We start from the raw sequence: 17,667 nt of genomic DNA, 5'->3' as shown, positions 1-17,667 counted from the left end.
TACACATTCACACGATGGGGCCAAATAAGAAACAAGTACAGCTGGGAAAACCCAGGCAAACCTTGGAATAACGAATTCTATGCAGATTGTGTGCTTGATAGGAAACAAATTCAATACAAGACTGCTCAACCTAGGGGCACTTCTTGGTGGCAACTTTTTTAGAAAGACAAAATTTGCATACTGCCAGTTGTCTGGGATTGGCAGCTCCCGGAGCACTCTAGAGTAACAGAACACTGGGTCTACAACACTGCCAGGCATTCCTTTTTTTTTAAAATTTCAACCACGTGAATTAAATATACTTTTCTAAGCCCCGAATAGACTTTTTTTAGTTTGTCCCAAATCCATGTCACTGTTGCTTTTGTTGGAAACCTTGGTCTACATGTAAATGTGCAAAAAAACAAAGATGCAAAATAAAAAAACTAAATGAATATATTGAACACTATAATTATATATACTGTATTTAAGATACGGTCATCAGAATATATCGTAGTTCAGGTTGGTAGTCCCTTAGGTTTCCTGTACAGCCATAGTAAGTGTTGCAAAAAATCTGTAGGTTGGGTCATATGGAAAGTTCCCGGATATTGACCAAAGTAATGTCTTACTATATCGGTCCATCTCTTGAGCTTTGGTTTTGATTAAGATTGGTTCGCCTTCTATTCTTATTTCTTTTCGAAGGAGGGTTGTCCGCAAATTTGGGAGAGCCCAAGCCAATGCCATAAACAGAACATCATCATTAAATGGCATATAAACCCCAACAATGAGCTTCGCTTATGTCATCCTGAGACAAGGAGTGGATCAGTTAAAAATAATGGCAAAATAGGCCAAAAAAATGTAGCCTTTCATTATAGTGGAGAGGATCTTGGTGGAAACAGAAGGACTGACATACAACATACATATTCCATTAGGACTTTTTTAGAGGAGACCTTCCTTACAACATAATCTTGATAAGACAGAGTGAGTCCAGAGACAGGTAACAAAAATGGTGAAATGACGGGGGGATAAAGCATATCAAGAGCAAATTCAGGAACTTAATAATACAATCTGGGAAGGGAAAGAAGAGACATAGTTGAAACCTTTAAATACATGTAGGGGTTGGAAAAGGATCAAAATGGCAGTATCTTGAAACCAAGATCAAGAACACAGGGACTTGACCTCAAGCTAACAGGAAGAATGTTCAAAACTAATCTTAGAAATTATTTTTTTACTGAAAGGGTAGTTGAGGCTTGGAATAGGCTTCCAGCAGAGGTAGTGAGTCATTCAACAGTAAGTGGTTTCAAACATGCTTGGGACAAACATAGATTTATACTCAGTTTAAAAAAGTTACAAAAAAAACAAAACTTATTTAAAAAAAAAAAAAAGGGCAGACTTGATGGACCACTTGATCTTTTTTCTGCTGTCACTTTCTATGTTCCTTTCCAACAAGCCACCAAAAATTGTTAGAAGATCACATGGTTGGCTGACTCAGAACATCAATAATGGTTTCCCCCATGTCAAAATCAGCAGCTCCACACTGTGTCAAAGCTCTGAAACCAGTACCGCCATCATTTTTCTTTACAAGTGCAAGTTGAACCATAAATTAATGTTTACAAATAAATAAATGAATGCCTTTTTCCCTCGAATTCCAGTTGGCTAATCCCAAACCAGGATCCTGTGCTTGTTTTTCTGTACCCAAAAAGATGAGTTTGAGCTGTTAATTCCTTGTTATCCTTTGGAAAGCACAGTTTATGTCCCCCAGAGAAAGACATATTTCCAGTTGGGGTCCAGATACAAGTGGCACATGAATCCTTATATTCTGAGCACCTTTGTGGTGATAACACAATGGCTTTAAAAAAAATACTTCAGGGTTAAAGTACACAAAACAAACAAACTGAAGAAACTTGTGAGAAAATGTTTGCTCCCGCTAGAGCATACGAATTTCACATTTGATGCAATTCCGAGGGCGTTGTAAGTCTGGGTGCCAAGTTCGCAGATGTTTCTCGTGCTGCAGCCTCGAATGGCAGTATTAGCAGACGTCTTATCTGTTGAGAAAATCAAAAGGCGTACATTAAATCAGTGAACCACTGTGCATTTCCAACTTTAAAGTGGACTTTCACCCTAGGATTTGTCTATGAACATTAAAAGAGAAGTTTGGGATCTCAAAAAACAAACATACATATTCACTTAGTCAGATGCAGCATCATTCCAGTGCTGCATTTGTGCCCCACTGCCTCTATGCCCAAGAACTGAGCAATCAAAGACCACTGATTTCTCAGTTCTCAGTCTTCAATGAGTAGAGAGTGGTGACTGTGAGTCTTCGCCCTGTGCTCTGCCCCTCCAGTGGAGTGTCGGGCTGTTAAGGGGGCGCATCAGCCATCTGGGTGGGTCCTGAACAGGGGCGGACTGACCATTTGGAAACTTGGGCACTGCCTGAGGGCCTGGGGTCAGAAGGGGGCCCCATGAGATGCCCCTGGTACCTTTTTCATAGGCTTTTTTGAGTTTGGGCAAGGACACAGGGGCCCCATGATCCCCTTTTGCCCAGGGGCCCCATGAGTTCTCAGCCCGCCTATGGTCCTGACTTTAAAGTCTTGATCTTTCCAGAGCCTGAACTGGCTCAGTGATGTTGGCCAACGGTGGTCTTTATTCCACCATCGGCTGAATATAGGTCACAGTAGTGCAGAACGAAGTGCACCCCAGTGACCCACAAAAAGACTAGGGCTTTGGCTCTACTTCTCCTTTAGGCAGCAATTTAATGCATCTTAGAGGAGACTCTAAGATGCCACAATCTCAACCTCGCCCAGTCAGAAAAGGCTTTGCATTCACTGAGAAAATGCAAAATGTTCTCTGAATAGCACCCATGCTGAGCAGGAAATCTCCTATGTTCAGTAAGTAGAAGTAGCAGGACAAGACCGGTACAAGACCCAGAAGCTAATGGAGATAATTGTAGTAGCAGTGACTGCTACAGAGCCTTCCAGCTTTCAGGGGGATTCCACAGGTATGGTAATATGTAGAAACATCCATACCTAGAAATCTTCCAAAGTTCTAAAGTGGTTCTAAAGCCTTAAGGTTTTTTTACCTTAATGCATCCCCCCCCCCCACCCTTTATTCTTACCTGAGCCCGATCCAGCATTGTGCATGAGAGCAGCAGCTCTTTCCGCTGTCTCCCTCCTCACTGGGCAAATTGATAGCAGCCCGAGCCATTGGCTCCTTCTGCCGTCAATCAAATGCTGTAATAAGGGCGCAGAGGGCGGGGCTCTGTCAGTAGACACAGACGGTGGCTCAGGAGCAAGCTCGCATGGGTGCCCTTATGGAAAGTGGATTTTCATAGGAGCAGTTGCTGAATAGGAGGAGCCTGGAGCACCAGCGGGGGACCCGTGAAGTGGAGGATTGGGGCTGCTCAGTATACCATGTTTGTTATTTTATTAAAAAAAAAACCTGAAGGTTCAATGTTACTTTTAGTAAAACAACTTTCTTTTTGTCAAAACCAGTAATGTGACTCTCAAGAACCGGAGTTGGACATTTTTGCTTGGCAATTAGCAAGATATAGTGGGGAAGAAGTGAATGTGATATTCACCAAACATTCACTGCAGGTGTATCTTCATTATGTGTGTGTTTTAAATCACAGTGATTGATTCACCTGTGGTGAATTTTTGGTGACTGCCACATTTATGTCTTTATAGATAAGCTCCTATAGGGATTGGTTTTCTCTACCTGTTAGATCCGAAGCCTGGAAGAAGCACCACTCCTCATTTCCTGTGCATTGTAGTCTTTCTGAGGTTTGGCAGTCGGTGTCTTGTCTCATGCAGTTTTGACACTGCATTCCATTTGGAATTGAACTGTCTGCGGGAACTTTAGGGGAAAATACATAAAGACCAGATAAATCAATGAACATCAAATAAAAAGACTCTGTAGTTACCTTAAAATAATTTGCAGATAAAAGCACATAAATATCAAGTCCTAAAAATGTTTACTGGAAGTATTTGACAAATTGTGAACTGCATAGACAACTTTTTTTTATTTCATCAAAGGAAACATGGTGAGGTCATTACAAATTTTCTTTCACAAAAAAATTCAGTGGTTTTTAAACCCTTGGAATACCATGTATGAGAATGCCTCTAGGTGTACCATGGATGACAATACCTCCAGGTGTACCATGGATGACAATACCTCTAGGTGTACCATGGATGACAATACCTCTAGGTGTACCATGGATGACAATACCTCCAGGTGTACCATGGATGACAATACCTCTAGGTGTACCATGGATGACAATACTTCTAGGTGTACCATGGATGAGAATATCTCTAGGTGTACCATGGATGACAATACCTCTAGGTGTACCATGGATGACAATACCTCTAGGTGTACCATGGATGAGAATATCTCTAGGTGTACCATGGATGACAATACCTCTAGGTGTACCATGGATGACAATACCTCTAGGTGTACCATGTATGACAATACCTCTAGGTGCACCATGTATGAGAATATTTCTACGTGTACCATGTATGACAATACCTCTAGGTGTACCATGTATGACAATACCTCTAGGTGTACCATGTATGACAATACCTCTAGGTGTACCATGTATGAGAATATCTCTACGTGTACCATGGATGACAATACCTCTAGGTGTACCATGTATGAGAATATCTCTACATGTACCATGGATGACAATACCTCTAGGTGTACAATATATGACATTATCTCTAGTTCTACCACGTATGAAAATATATTTAGGTGTATTGTGTATGACAGTAACTCTGGATGTCCCATAAATGACAATATCTCTAGGGATGTTTTGTATGACAATATCTCTCTAGGTGTACCACGTATGACGATATGTCTAGACCAGCAATGGGCAAACTACGGCCCGCGGGCCGTATACGGCCCGGCGGACCTTTTAACCCGGCCCGCGGAGCGTGGCAAACATCGGCTGTCAGAATGTGTGTAGGCGGGGCAGCGTGAGGAACGTGAGAGGAGCTAGGCTCCTCTCACAGTCCGCCTTGAAGACCGGAACGGCGCGGGAACACGGCAAGAGGAACGCGCGGAGCAAAGGTAAGTGAATTGACGCAGGGGGGACTTGGCTTACTACTTGGGGGGGAATAGTACTGTGGGGGATGAAATACTATATGAGGGATGAATTAATATGGGGAATGAATTACTATAGGGGGGGTGAATTACTATAGGGGGGATGAATTACTATAGAGGGGATGAATTACTATATGGGGGATGAATTACTATATGGGGGATGAATTACTATGGGGGATGAATTACTATGCTTACTATGGGGGAATATTACTATACTTACTATGGATGACACATACACATCATTCATCTACTCTTGGTCCGGCCCCCGGGTCCAATATATGAACCCATTGCGGCCCTCAAGTCAAAAAGTTTGCCCACCCCTGGTCTAGACGTACCATTTATGAGAATACCTCTAGGTGTACCATATATGACAATATCTCTAGATGTACTATATATGACAATATCTCTAGGTGTACCACATATGACATTATTTCTAGGTCTACCATGTATGAAATATATATTTAGGTGTATTTTGTATGACAATAACTCTGGATGTCCTATAAATGACAATATCTCTAGGGATATTATGTCTGACAATATCTCTCTAGGTGTACCATGTATGGCAATATCTCTAGATGTGCCGTGTATGACAATATCTCTAGATGTGCCATGTAGGACAATATCTCTAGGAGTACCATATATGTCAATATCTCTAGGAGTACCATGTAGGACAATATCTCTAGGAGTACCATGTAAGACAATATCTGTAGGTGTACCATGTAGGACATTATCTCTAGGAGTACCATGTAAGACAATATCTGTAGGTGTACCATGTAGGACAATATCTCTAGACGTACCATGTATGACAATACCTCTAGATGTGCCATGTAGGACAATATCTCTTGGTGTACCATATATGACAATATCTCTAGGAGTACCATGTAGGACAATATCTCTTGGTGTACCATATATGACAATATCTCTAGGAGTACCATGTAGGACAATATCTCTAGGAGTACCATGTAGGACAATATCTCTAGGAGTACCATGCAGGACAACATCTGAAGGTGTACCATGTAGGACAATATCTCTAGGTGTACCATGTATGATAATATATTTAGGTGTATTTTGTATGACAATAACTCTGGATGTCCTATAAATGACAATATCTCTAGGGATATTATGTCTGACAGTATCTCTAGATGTGCCCTGTATGACAATATCTCTAGATGTGCCATGTAGGACAATATCTCTTGGTGTACCATATATGACAAATATCTCTAGGAGTACCATATACGTCAATATCTCTAGGAGTACCATGTAGGACAATATCTCTAGGAGTACCATGTAGGACAATATCTGTAGGTGTACCATGTAGGACAATATCTCTAGGAGTACCATGTAGGTCAATATCTGTAGGTGTACCATGTAGGACAATATCTCTAGGAGTACCATGTAGGACAATATATGTACGTAGGTGTACCATGTAGGACAATATCTCTAGGTGTACCATATATGACAATTTCTCTAAGTCTGCCATGTATGATAATATATTTAGGTGTATTTTGTATGACAATAACTCTGGATGTCCCATAAATGACAATATCTCTAAGGTTATTATGTATAACAATATCTCTAGATGTACCATGTATGACAATATCTCTACGTGTACCATGGATGATAATACAGTATTTCCTATAAATAACAATATCTCTAGGGATATTATGTCTGACAATATCTCTCTAGGTGTACCATGTATGACAATATTTCTAGGTGTACCATACAGGACAATATCTGTAGGTCTACCATGTATGATCATATATTTAGGTGTATTGTGTATGACAATAACTCTGGATGTCCCATAAATGACAATATCTCTAAGGTTATTATGTATGACAATATCTCTAGATGTACCATGTATGACAATATCTCTACGTGTACCATGGATGATAATACAGTATTCTCTAAACAAACTATATATGACAATATCTCTAGGTGATCACTTACATTCATCATTAGACAGGTTGCAGTTGTTGGTGGAACAGAGGGTAATCAGCTTCATTGTGCCTTTGAGGAAGGTAGCACTACCAGCGACCCCACACTGGTATATAGGTAAACATGAACTGGTACGTCTTTCAAAGCTGGCATCCCCTGTGTAGAATGTCAGAGCCAATTAATATTAATTACTCAAGTGGACCTGTCTTGGATATGTTAAATACTTCAAGTGGTTCTTCAACTTACCCATCTTTGTTAGGGCATGAACAGTGGTACATATAGTGCCACTAGGGCAGGTTACATTAGTTTCTGGGCAATAGGTTCTGCTGGCATTGCCTGAAGTATAAATAGCAACGCATTAACTTTTTGGAAAAAAATAACAGTACCAGATATGTTTATATGTAAACTATAGCCATTTTGATGTTGTTTTTAATTGTATTACACAGGGCTTTTTTTCTCTCTGAATAGGCGCAGGAACGCAACCATGGCCCCCTGAATAAAAGGAGGGGTGTGGCCAACGGTCATACTTACCTGCTCTGTGTAATAGTTTTGCTATATATGATGAATGCAATGAAAAAGAAGAAAAAGAAAGGTTACTATAGAGGAAGAGTTACTCTACAAGCACGTGGCATTCCAATGACCTGGGTAAGTAATTAAAAAAAAAAGTGATGCCCACTTTTGCATGACTTTTGGTACGGCCTTCCCATTTTTCTAAATTTTTTTCCATTTAGTGGTCTATAATAAAACATCAGAAATCAATTTATTTTATTTAATGATCTATTAAAATTGAGTGCCAAGGAGGTTAATAGGATTGTGATAATTACCTCCACAAGAGCAGATACCCTGAAAGGAAATACTTTGCCCGTTGATGGTGTATGTTTGACTGTTGCAAACACTTGGATGGGCACATCCTCGAATGGCTGATGATTTGCCTGTTAAAAATAAACAATTGATGTGATTGGTTACACATGATCAATTTACTGTACATCTTCACTCTGAAATTCCTCTGGTACCTTTCCGTACAACATATCTTCCTAACATTCTGATTTCATGTGACTTACAAAGCAAGTCATTTTTTTTCTCTTGTGCATACAGATACGTCTGCTCCAAGCCTGCCATCTCATTATATTATTTAAAATAATAGAACTTGTTCTGTAACGTTGAAGATTTTTTATAGCTCCTCTGTGCCACTTCTTCATCTCTAATGAGTGTCAGGAACATACCCCAGCATTTATATCCACACAAGTACCACAGACACCTTAACCCAACCTCCAAGGCTTCTGTCAAGTTGATTGACCAAGAAACCGACTACTATAGCTAGCAGTAGCTATAAAAAAATTAACCAAACTCATTCTGTAATGTTGACTACTTTTCATAGCTTCTCCGAGCCACGTCTTCAGCTCTAATGAGTGTCAGGAACATACCCCAGAATTTATATACACACAAGTACCACAGACACCTTAACCCAACCTCTATGGCTTGCGTCAAGTTGATTGTCCAAGAAAAGGACTACTATAGCTAGCAGTAGCTTAAAAAATTAACCAAACTCATTCTGTAATGTTGACTACTTTTCGTAGCTTCTCCGAGCCACATCTTCATCTCTAATGAGTGTCAGGAACATACCCCAGCATTTATATCCACACAAGTACCACAGACACCTTAACCAAACCTCTAAGGCTTCTGTAAAGTTGATTGTCCAAGAAAAAGACTACTATAGCTAGTAGTAGCTAAAAAAAGTAACCAAACTCATTCTGTAATGTTGAAGACTTTTCATAGCTTCTCCAAGCCACTTCTTCAGTTGTAATGCATGTTGGGAACATATCCCAGCATTTATATCTACATAGCACAGACACCTTAATCAAGTCACCATGGAATGAGTCAAGGTGATTGCTGGTTGTCCAAGAACAAGATGGGATGTGTGAAAGTTGAGAACCCCCCCAGTTCTGGTTACATAATCTCATCCTTGGTGCCAGGAAGTCTGCATAGTTCTCAAAGCGTTATTAAACCCAAAACCAAAAATGTAATATATTGCAGCTCACCAATCATTAGATGTAGTGGCTTCATTAGCTTTCTTTTTTTTTTTAGACTTTTTCCCCTCTGTTTTCCCCTGGTGATCTGGCCAGTAACATGCTCCTGTATTAGAGCGCCCCTCTCTGGATAAAGGAGCACAGGGGACACCTATGGACAGTAATCTGGGGGGAAGGGAGTGTTAGACTAGGAGATCTAGATCCACTAATGAATTGAAACCAAACTCCAGCTCACACTTTATAATCAGTTACAGAAAACATTTTCCCCCCATTTGGGATAAAGGTTTTACATAAATAAATAAAAGCTGATAATTGTAAGCACCCCTGTCAGCAGTAAAGGCAATGCCTTATCCCTGTAACTGCTACATATGCAGGAGAGCTTGGTCTTTTGTAAAACAGGTCTCTTGGCCAGATCACTAGATCAAAATAAAAGAATAAAGCCTTAAAAAGAAAACAAATGCAGCCACCACATACAAAAACTGGTAATAAATGTTTTATTCTGGGTGTAATACCACTTTAATCATCAGATTCACATAGATGAAGGTGTGAATTGTAGTTAATTCACCAGGGTAGAGATGATAAAACTGTGGTTCTGTGGAAGTAGAACTGCCCCACCAGTGGTTGTAGTAGGCAATGTCTCAGACTTCATGGTCAGTAGAAGGAATAGTGCCCCATCATTGGTGTCAGTGGGAGGAATAGTTTCCATCATTGGTGTCAGTGGGAGGAATAGTTTCCATCATTGGTGTCAGTGGGAGGAATAGTTTCCATCATTGGTCTCAGCAGGGCTTTTTTTCTTTGGGAATAGGTGCAGGTACTCCCCACTTCTGAGTCACCCTTGTTTCTGCCCCCTTACCCACCTCTGAACATCGCCCCTTGGTTTTACCACCTACCTTGGTTCTACCACCTCCCAGTACTGCCCATTTAGAGAAAACATTACCAAGTTTCATTCTGTGCATTTGTATGGAATTTGGTGTTGACAGCAAGAAAAGTAATACAATAGATCCCCTGCAGCCAGAAAAAGTAAACCCCCTATGAACAGACCCAATGCAACAAAATACTCCTCCCCCCAGTAACAATAGATGCACCCCAGGAACAATATATCTCTCAGCAGCTAGCAACAATAGACCCTTCCTTTAACAACAGATCCCACCCAGCAACAAATGACCTCCCTCAGCAATAACAGATCCCTCAAAAGCAGCAATAGTAGACATCCACGCTACAATAGATTCCCCAACAGGCAGAAAAAATATATTTTCCAGAACATGCCATCACTCCTTGCCATTATATACTGAACATTCAGTGCTGGAGGTGCACTCCCTCGTATTTCTGCTGAAAAAAAGCCCTGGGTGTCAGTGGAAGGAATAGTGCCCACTGTTGGTGTCAGTGGCAGGAATAGTAGTAGGAATAGTACCCCATCATTGGTGTCAGTGGGAGGAATCATGCTTCGTATCAGTGGGAGGGGTATTGCTTTATAGCAGTTTAATGAATAATGCCCCAAGGGCCAGAAAAAAGCAAGAAAAGGGCCGCATCTGGCCTACGGGCCACAGTTTGGAGACCACTGCTCTAGACCCTCCAACATGCTGTATGTCATGGGAAATATATCTTGACTGACCCATAAGTTGACTGCTGAGACTGTTGATTGGTGACAAAAACCAAGAAGCAATGATGACCTGCAAAGGGCACTCACCAAGGTTCCAGTTTATTCAGATCAATGAAGTTACAAATGCTTCTTGGTTTCTATGGGTTAGAACACTCAGATCCTCAATAGATCCACCCTATAGGGTACAGAGCACTCCACTCCATGACTTCTCTTTACCTTTTTGATTGAAATCACCTGATATCCACTTCATAAGAGTTTACCGAGAGCTCAATAGTGGAGCATATTGCACCTTTTGGAGTGGGTCATATTGAATGGAATGGTCCTTCATATAATCCACATACAGATATTTTTTTTAGGATAAACCAATTGAGATTCAATGTATAAAATGACAAACCATTTATGGTGGTAGAGTACAGAACACACACGGTCTCATCTCCTCTGCACTGGACAGTTTGTGCGTTGTGACACCAAGTGGAGTAACTCGACTGGCAGGTGGAGCAGGTCACCCCATTGATCTCAGAGTTGGAAGGTTTTACTTTAAAAAATAAAAAATAAATAGAAATTAGGAAAAACATTTTAGCTCCTACAAGGGCACTACTGTAATTGCTGTATATCAAGTCTGCCAAAGCAAGATGATATTGTTACATTGGTTGGACAGCAGTTTCAAATATCTTTATAAAAATTGTCCCTGGGGACAGAGGTGGAACATCAAACTTCAATTTTAGAAGCATGTGTTGACAACCCCCCCCCCCCCAACTCTTCACCCTGAAAACCATTTACCTACTTCATCCCCACTGTGGAGAATACCCCATAGGAGATTAGGAAAAGGAAGTCTCCTCCTTTTTCCCATGATTTTACTTAGCTCAAGTGAAAGCTGAAGCGAGAATCAGAAATATAGGAATCTTTCTAAAATTTGGAATACACTGTACAGTCTGAGTACATGATCTCTGTCAGGCCCAGTGCTGGGACAAGGTGATCCATCACCCAGGGCAAAGATTCCAAACAGCCAAACAGCTTCTGAATACAGGAACACTGCACTGGCAGGAAGGAGGTGGGGGAGAGAGAACACAGCCTGCATTGCCCCCTGACTCTCTCCTTCTCTCCTTGGTGCTCCTAGCACTGGACTGACAGAAGTAGTGATGCCTCTGTTACTACTCCTGTCAGCCTTGTAACAGAAGAAAGGCACCCTCATCCCTACAGTAAAGCAGTGCACCAAGGCCAGCCCTCCCTTCCGCCCACCCCTTGTCCTGGCCCTAGTCGTGCCGACCTAACCAGTCTATTCAGATGGTATCCAATCAGGCAGGCAATTTCACTATGTAGCTATTGGTTGCCCAAAAGGAGATTGTACAATCAAATTAAAAAAAGTGTGGTCATCTTAAAGTTTCCCAAAGAGGAAGTCTTTTGGTCAGTAGCAGACACCACCTACTGACTCTCCTTAAGAGAAAAACTGTTTGCACACAAAGCTCAACTTGCTTTCAGTGCTGAAGGTGTCTGAAATGTTCCTCCCGTGCCCCATCCATAGACTAAACACCCATGGATGCTCAACGCTTCCCCATCCCATGGTCCTCTTATCCTTATGGCAGACGTTAACCAACCATTCTTCCTCCATCCTATTTTATAAAATCTAGTTTGGAGAATCCAGATTGTGAGGGGGGCAGCCTGCCATTGGTGCAGACTATGCAGATGTACAAGGGCCCCTAAGGGGCACTTCTCTCCATTGATGCTTAAACCAATAGCTGCTTAAAGTGACTTGTGGGCGCAGATGGCCACACACTGCTAGCCCTAATTTTCTGGTAGGACATTGACTTACCTGGCAAAAGCGATGAAGAGCAGTTGTCAAAAGCACAACATGAAGTAGAGACCGTGCTGTTACTATTCAATGCGGTAATACTTCCGGTTACATCACACTGGCTTGTAGGCTGGCAGGAGCGGAAGTAGCTTGAAGAGATGGATCCACCTATTTTAAATATCCATCAATATTTTCATTGTGAGATGCTGGACATATCTTCCTTTGTCATGTATAAAGCACACAATCACATTTTTTAAAAAAAGTTCCTCTTTACAATAAATCCGCTAAATACGACTGCTTTATGTATTTTATTACAGTGTATATTAATATAATATTAATATAAATTAGTGTTGGCTAGCTATTAATTTTAGGACCGATTATGTCATGGGAGAAAAGCAAGAGAGTTGTATTACTATTTTATGAGCTCATCGCGTTCTGTCCTGAAGAAAAAAATGAATTCCTCAAAATGTGTTGAGCTAGGGGATGCCAGTCTACTGTTGGCTAACATGGTAAAAAAGAGTAACAAATCATTGGACGCACTTCAGGAGAAAATGGGATTTACTGGATACAGAGCAGTTTCAATGTTACTACACTCAGTGGTCCAAGTCTACACAGAACCCACAACCGAAGTGATTGGCCCCTTTAAATACTACTTACCCATGGTGGTCTGATAATAAGATGTTGCACACACATTGCCTTGAGGGCAGGTGACATTATTTCCAGAGCAGGACGTGGAGTTCGAACACTCTGTACATGATAAAGAGTAACCTAAAAAGCAATTTAAATAAGGAAGCATTTTAAGATGCAGAAGTTTCTAATGGAATAGATACTGTTATAGGACAATTATATTACTGTAATAAAATTAAAATACAATACCTCTATTATTTCCAGTAAGACACATAAACTTTAAATCAAATTGTGATCCTGTCGCACTGTGAGACAGATTGGAGAGGATACAGTTAGTTTTAGTGGCACAGCCACGAAAAACCATTGGAGTTCCTGTGGAGAGACACAAATGTAATATTTTATATTTTAATACTTTCTATGTACAGTGTGTATATATATATATATATATATATATGAAAATGAACACTCATAATTATATTTTATATTATATTTTACATTTTTAATATTTTCATTACACAAATCATTAATAATATTTTGTAAAATTTTGTAATTTTGTAAATAGAAGTCCATTTTAGCTACAATTTCCAATTCTCCCTATGTATGGTACGTATAGTTTTGGGAATATAATATATATATATATTATGTGTATATTCCCAAAACTATACATACCATACATAGGGAGAACTGGAAATTGTAGCTAAAATGTACTTCTATTTACAAAATTACAAAATTTTACAAAATATTATTAATAATTTGTGTATTGAAAAAATGAAAAATGTAAAATATAATAAAAAATATAATATGAGCTTGTCCATTTTTCCTATGTATGGAGACTTTATTTTAACAATATATAAATACATTGTGTGTGTGTGTGTATATTATATATATATATATATATATATATATACACACATACATATACATATACACACACATATATACATACATATATATATATATATACACATACATACATACATACATACACACCCAGTATACACATACACACAATGTATTTATATTTATTTTAATTTTTAAACTTTTTTTTAATATCAGATGTCATGTAGGAGTTAAAGCAAAGACCACAAAGGCAGGTTGTAGAGGCCGTTGCTGAAGATTGATAAAAAACAAAAACTTGGGGAAGTAGGAATCTAAAAGATGAAAATTAAAAACATACATTGTACTAAGATCATGGAACACAGAGCTCTATACTAGTCAGGTATCCAGAATTAGGAAGACAACCTTGCTCTGCAGAGGCAGGGCTTACCAAAGTGGGTGTGGCTTGGAATACATATGGCCATTGGTAAGAGAAGGGTTTAACTTTCTCCCAAAATGTGTAATTTTCAGTATTTTAACCTCTTGCCACCCACTTAGCGCATATGTGCTAAAGCAAAGAGGGTGAGCGTTAACGTCCCCACAAGGCATATTTTGTACAGTATGTGTCTATGGACAGCACAGGTTTCTGTGCTGTGATTGTGCTCACTGCATGCTCCCAGCATGGAGACTGAGGTGCCATAGGCAGCTTCTTGACTCTAGTAGTTATTGGGAGCCGGCAAGACAGCCTCCCAATAATGTGACCACTATTACAGCAAATCACAATGGTCACTTGATCAGGAAATCTGTCTGACCTACTTAAAGGGACACCAGGGTTGGAAGGAGTTTTAGATACACAAGTTACTTTTAGGTTCTTTGGGAAAAAAAGCATTTACCTGACAGCATCTCAGTGTGGACCACACACATAGTCTCGTTCCCAGTACACTGCATGGTTTCCTTAGTGCTACACCATTCAGAATTTTCTGACACACAGGCAGGACATGTCACTCCATTGTATGATGAATTGGGCTGCGGTCCCGTCACTTTTAATTATTAAAAGCAAAATAAACAAGGATCAGTTTTAACGAATATGACATACCCAACAGAAGGTGTAACTGCTGACCTCTTGGTACAATTCCACCCACCCAGTCCCAATGCTATAATTGAAGTATATATAAAGGCACCATTTATTTTCTTCATTTTTACATAGCATATCTAAGGGTTGAAAACCCCTTGTAAGTGTCCCATGGAGAGACTTCCACAAGTAAGAGGAAATCTCAATCTAATGTGGAAAACTGCCTCTCTTGTCACTGGAACAGGTGTCCCCATTGGAAGATCCTTCATTTTTATTCCTAATGACAGTGGTCACCAGGACTAATCAAGAGAGTAAAATTTTCAGGCAATCTTCCAAGATTGACTGGGATTCTAACCCTTCACCACTATAAAAACTATCAAGCAATTTAAACTATTGACAGTCACAGTAAAAAATAAAAGTGCACTTTTACTGAGATGCATCTCTTTTATGAACCTGAGACTATATTAAAAGGAAAGGTGGATCCAGAAGTCAGGCCAGAAGCCATCAAGATATTAACTTACATACAGTATCTGGCAGACTGCAGTCGTTGGTTGAACAGATGGTGACCAACTTTACTGTGCCGTTGAGTGTGCTGACACTACCAGGGATTCCACATTGGCTGATTGGCAAACATGTACTATTATAGGTTTCAAAGCTGGTATTACCTAGGTAGAACCAAGAATTATATTATTGAAGAGGACCCATCTTGCTCTTTAGATACCTTTACAATACAAACTTCAACAACTTACCCACTGTGGTTAGAGCGTGAACTTTTGCGCATATAGTACCAGCGGGACATGTTGTATTGGTGTCTGGGCAGTAGGTGTTGCTGGAATTGCCTTAAAAGTATAAAGGATCAATATTAAGACATCAACATATTTTTACTGATTTTCCACCTTGTTCTGCCAAAGGGATCATTTGAAACCAGGTGGTTGGTCTTTTATAGCTGATTTTAAGGTGTGATGCCACAAATAAATTACATTGGAAAGGCTGCTGGCCTTAAAAAATATATGTACACCCAAAGAACAACCTTCTCTTATTTGTGCCCAGTGTAGTATGTGAGCTTTCAGGGCACTCTGGCTCTGCTGCATTCTTTTCAATTAGCATTGTTCCTAGTTCTCTTTGTGGACCACATAAGCTTTCCCCCCACCCATATTATATAGGCGAGAAGAGAGATAGGGTTTCATAAAATATTAGGGTCATAATGCTACTCCTCCATAGATACAGTGTGGTGAGTGAGCACTGAAACCCTAGAACAGGAAGTATGCTATCGGTAGGATCACTGGGTGAAATAAAAATAAAAAAGCCTGTACAAATAGAACTAATGCAGGCAACACATAGAACTAATGCAGGCAACACATCTAATGACTAATAATCTGCAAACTATTACATTTGGTTTTTGGCTTTAAGTACCTCCACAGTAGCAGTTTGGCTGGTAAACCACCCTTGTTCCATTGACACTGTATTTTTGATTGTTGCAGAGATTTTGTCTTGCACACCCTCGAACTGATGACACGTTTCCTGTACAAAGAAATAATATAAATATTTTTTGTTCAATCTGAATATTAATGCAACAGTCGAGCATTAAACATTTGAAAGAACATGTTCAGATATAAGTTACAACGATCCCCTCAAAATGTTTGAATAGTGAAGGTACAATAAAGTTTACTTCTCAGAAAACATAGAAGGGTTGCCATGTTTTGTGCTCAGAAAACATAGCAGGGTTGCCAAGAGTTGTGCTTAGAAAGCATAGTAGGGTTGCCAAGAGTTGTGCTTAGAAAGCATAGTAGGGTTGCCAAGGGTTGTACTCAGCAAGCATAGAAGGTTTCCCAAGAGTTATGCTCAGAAAGCATAGGGTTGTGCTCAGAAAACATAGAAGGGTTGCCAAGGGTTGTGCTCAGAAAGTATAGAAGAGTTGCAAAGGGTTGTACTCAGAAAACATAGAAGGTTTGCCAAGTGTTATGCTTAGAAAGCGTAGAAGGGTTGCCAAGGGTTATGCTCAGAAAGCGTAAAAGGGTTGCCAAGGGTTGTGCCCAGAAAGCATAGAAGAGTTACAATGGGTTTTGCTCAGAAAGCATAGAAGGATTCCAAAAGGTTATGCTCAGAAAGCATAGAAGTGTTGCCAAGGGTTGTTCTCAGAAGGCATAGAAGGGCTGTCAAGGGTTATGCTCAGAAAACATAGAAGAGTTGCCAAGCAAAGGTAGGACCATCATTGATCCTTATTATAATTTTTCTACCAATAATTCTGCCACTAGTATGAATATATACTGTATGAGATTAAACCCAAAGACAGGGTATTTGTTTCCAGCTTATTTGGACATGTCAACATTGAAGGTTCAAGTAACTGTGGCATACCAGCTATATTTGTTGTATAGAGAACACACACATTCTCCTCTCCTGTGCATTGCATGGTTTGCTGATTGTAACACCAACTGGAGGAAGGATCTTGGCATGCTGAACAGGTCACTCCATTGAGCTGAGAGCTGGTTGATGATACTTTAAAAAAAAAAAAGAAATAACAAATTAACATAAGCTTGGCTCTCACAGGTTTTTGTGGTGCAATGAAGTCAATTCCACCAAAAGTCTAAGGACATGTTCATGATTGCATGGTGCACTTGTTTTTGTAGGCATAGTTGTAGGCACTTTTCCCTTACAGCCTAAATTATATAAACAGTTTCTTGTACTTTGCAAGGTGCTGCATGATATACTACATGGCAAGAGCTTGAAGACCTGG

The 17,667-nt window shown here is 39.9% G+C and overlaps 1 protein-coding gene across 1 annotated transcript in view; it reads right to left on the bottom strand.

Moving 5' to 3' along the window:
- Positions 1 to 411: 411 nt before the first annotated feature.
- LOC149432775 (uncharacterized) overlaps positions 412 to 17,667 on the bottom strand; it is a 137,154-nt gene continuing 119,898 nt past the window's right edge. Inside the window, exons 60-73 of the mRNA XM_089665011.1 lie at positions 17,289 to 17,429; positions 16,347 to 16,454; positions 15,683 to 15,772; positions 15,455 to 15,598; positions 14,755 to 14,901; positions 13,295 to 13,417; positions 13,076 to 13,186; positions 12,440 to 12,586; positions 11,024 to 11,164; positions 7,827 to 7,934; positions 7,249 to 7,338; positions 7,015 to 7,158; positions 3,688 to 3,825; positions 412 to 2,018 (exon numbers count right to left, since the gene is read on the bottom strand). Coding sequence (XP_089521137.1) covers positions 1,825 to 2,018; positions 3,688 to 3,825; positions 7,015 to 7,158; positions 7,249 to 7,338; positions 7,827 to 7,934; positions 11,024 to 11,164; positions 12,440 to 12,586; positions 13,076 to 13,186; positions 13,295 to 13,417; positions 14,755 to 14,901; positions 15,455 to 15,598; positions 15,683 to 15,772; positions 16,347 to 16,454; positions 17,289 to 17,429 — 1,826 coding nt within the window. The 3' untranslated portion in view covers positions 412 to 1,824. The remainder of the gene's footprint in view (positions 2,019 to 3,687; positions 3,826 to 7,014; positions 7,159 to 7,248; positions 7,339 to 7,826; positions 7,935 to 11,023; positions 11,165 to 12,439; positions 12,587 to 13,075; positions 13,187 to 13,294; positions 13,418 to 14,754; positions 14,902 to 15,454; positions 15,599 to 15,682; positions 15,773 to 16,346; positions 16,455 to 17,288; positions 17,430 to 17,667) is intronic.

The sequence above is a fragment of the Staurois parvus genome, unplaced genomic scaffold (assembly GCF_062004578.1).
Source record: "Staurois parvus isolate SC_StPar_1 unplaced genomic scaffold, SC_StPar_1.0 ptg002113l, whole genome shotgun sequence".
NCBI classification, from domain to species: domain Eukaryota; kingdom Metazoa; phylum Chordata; class Amphibia; order Anura; family Ranidae; genus Staurois; species Staurois parvus.
The sequence above is the reverse complement of the archived record's forward strand: the minus strand, read 5'-3'. Positions and strand labels throughout refer to the sequence as shown.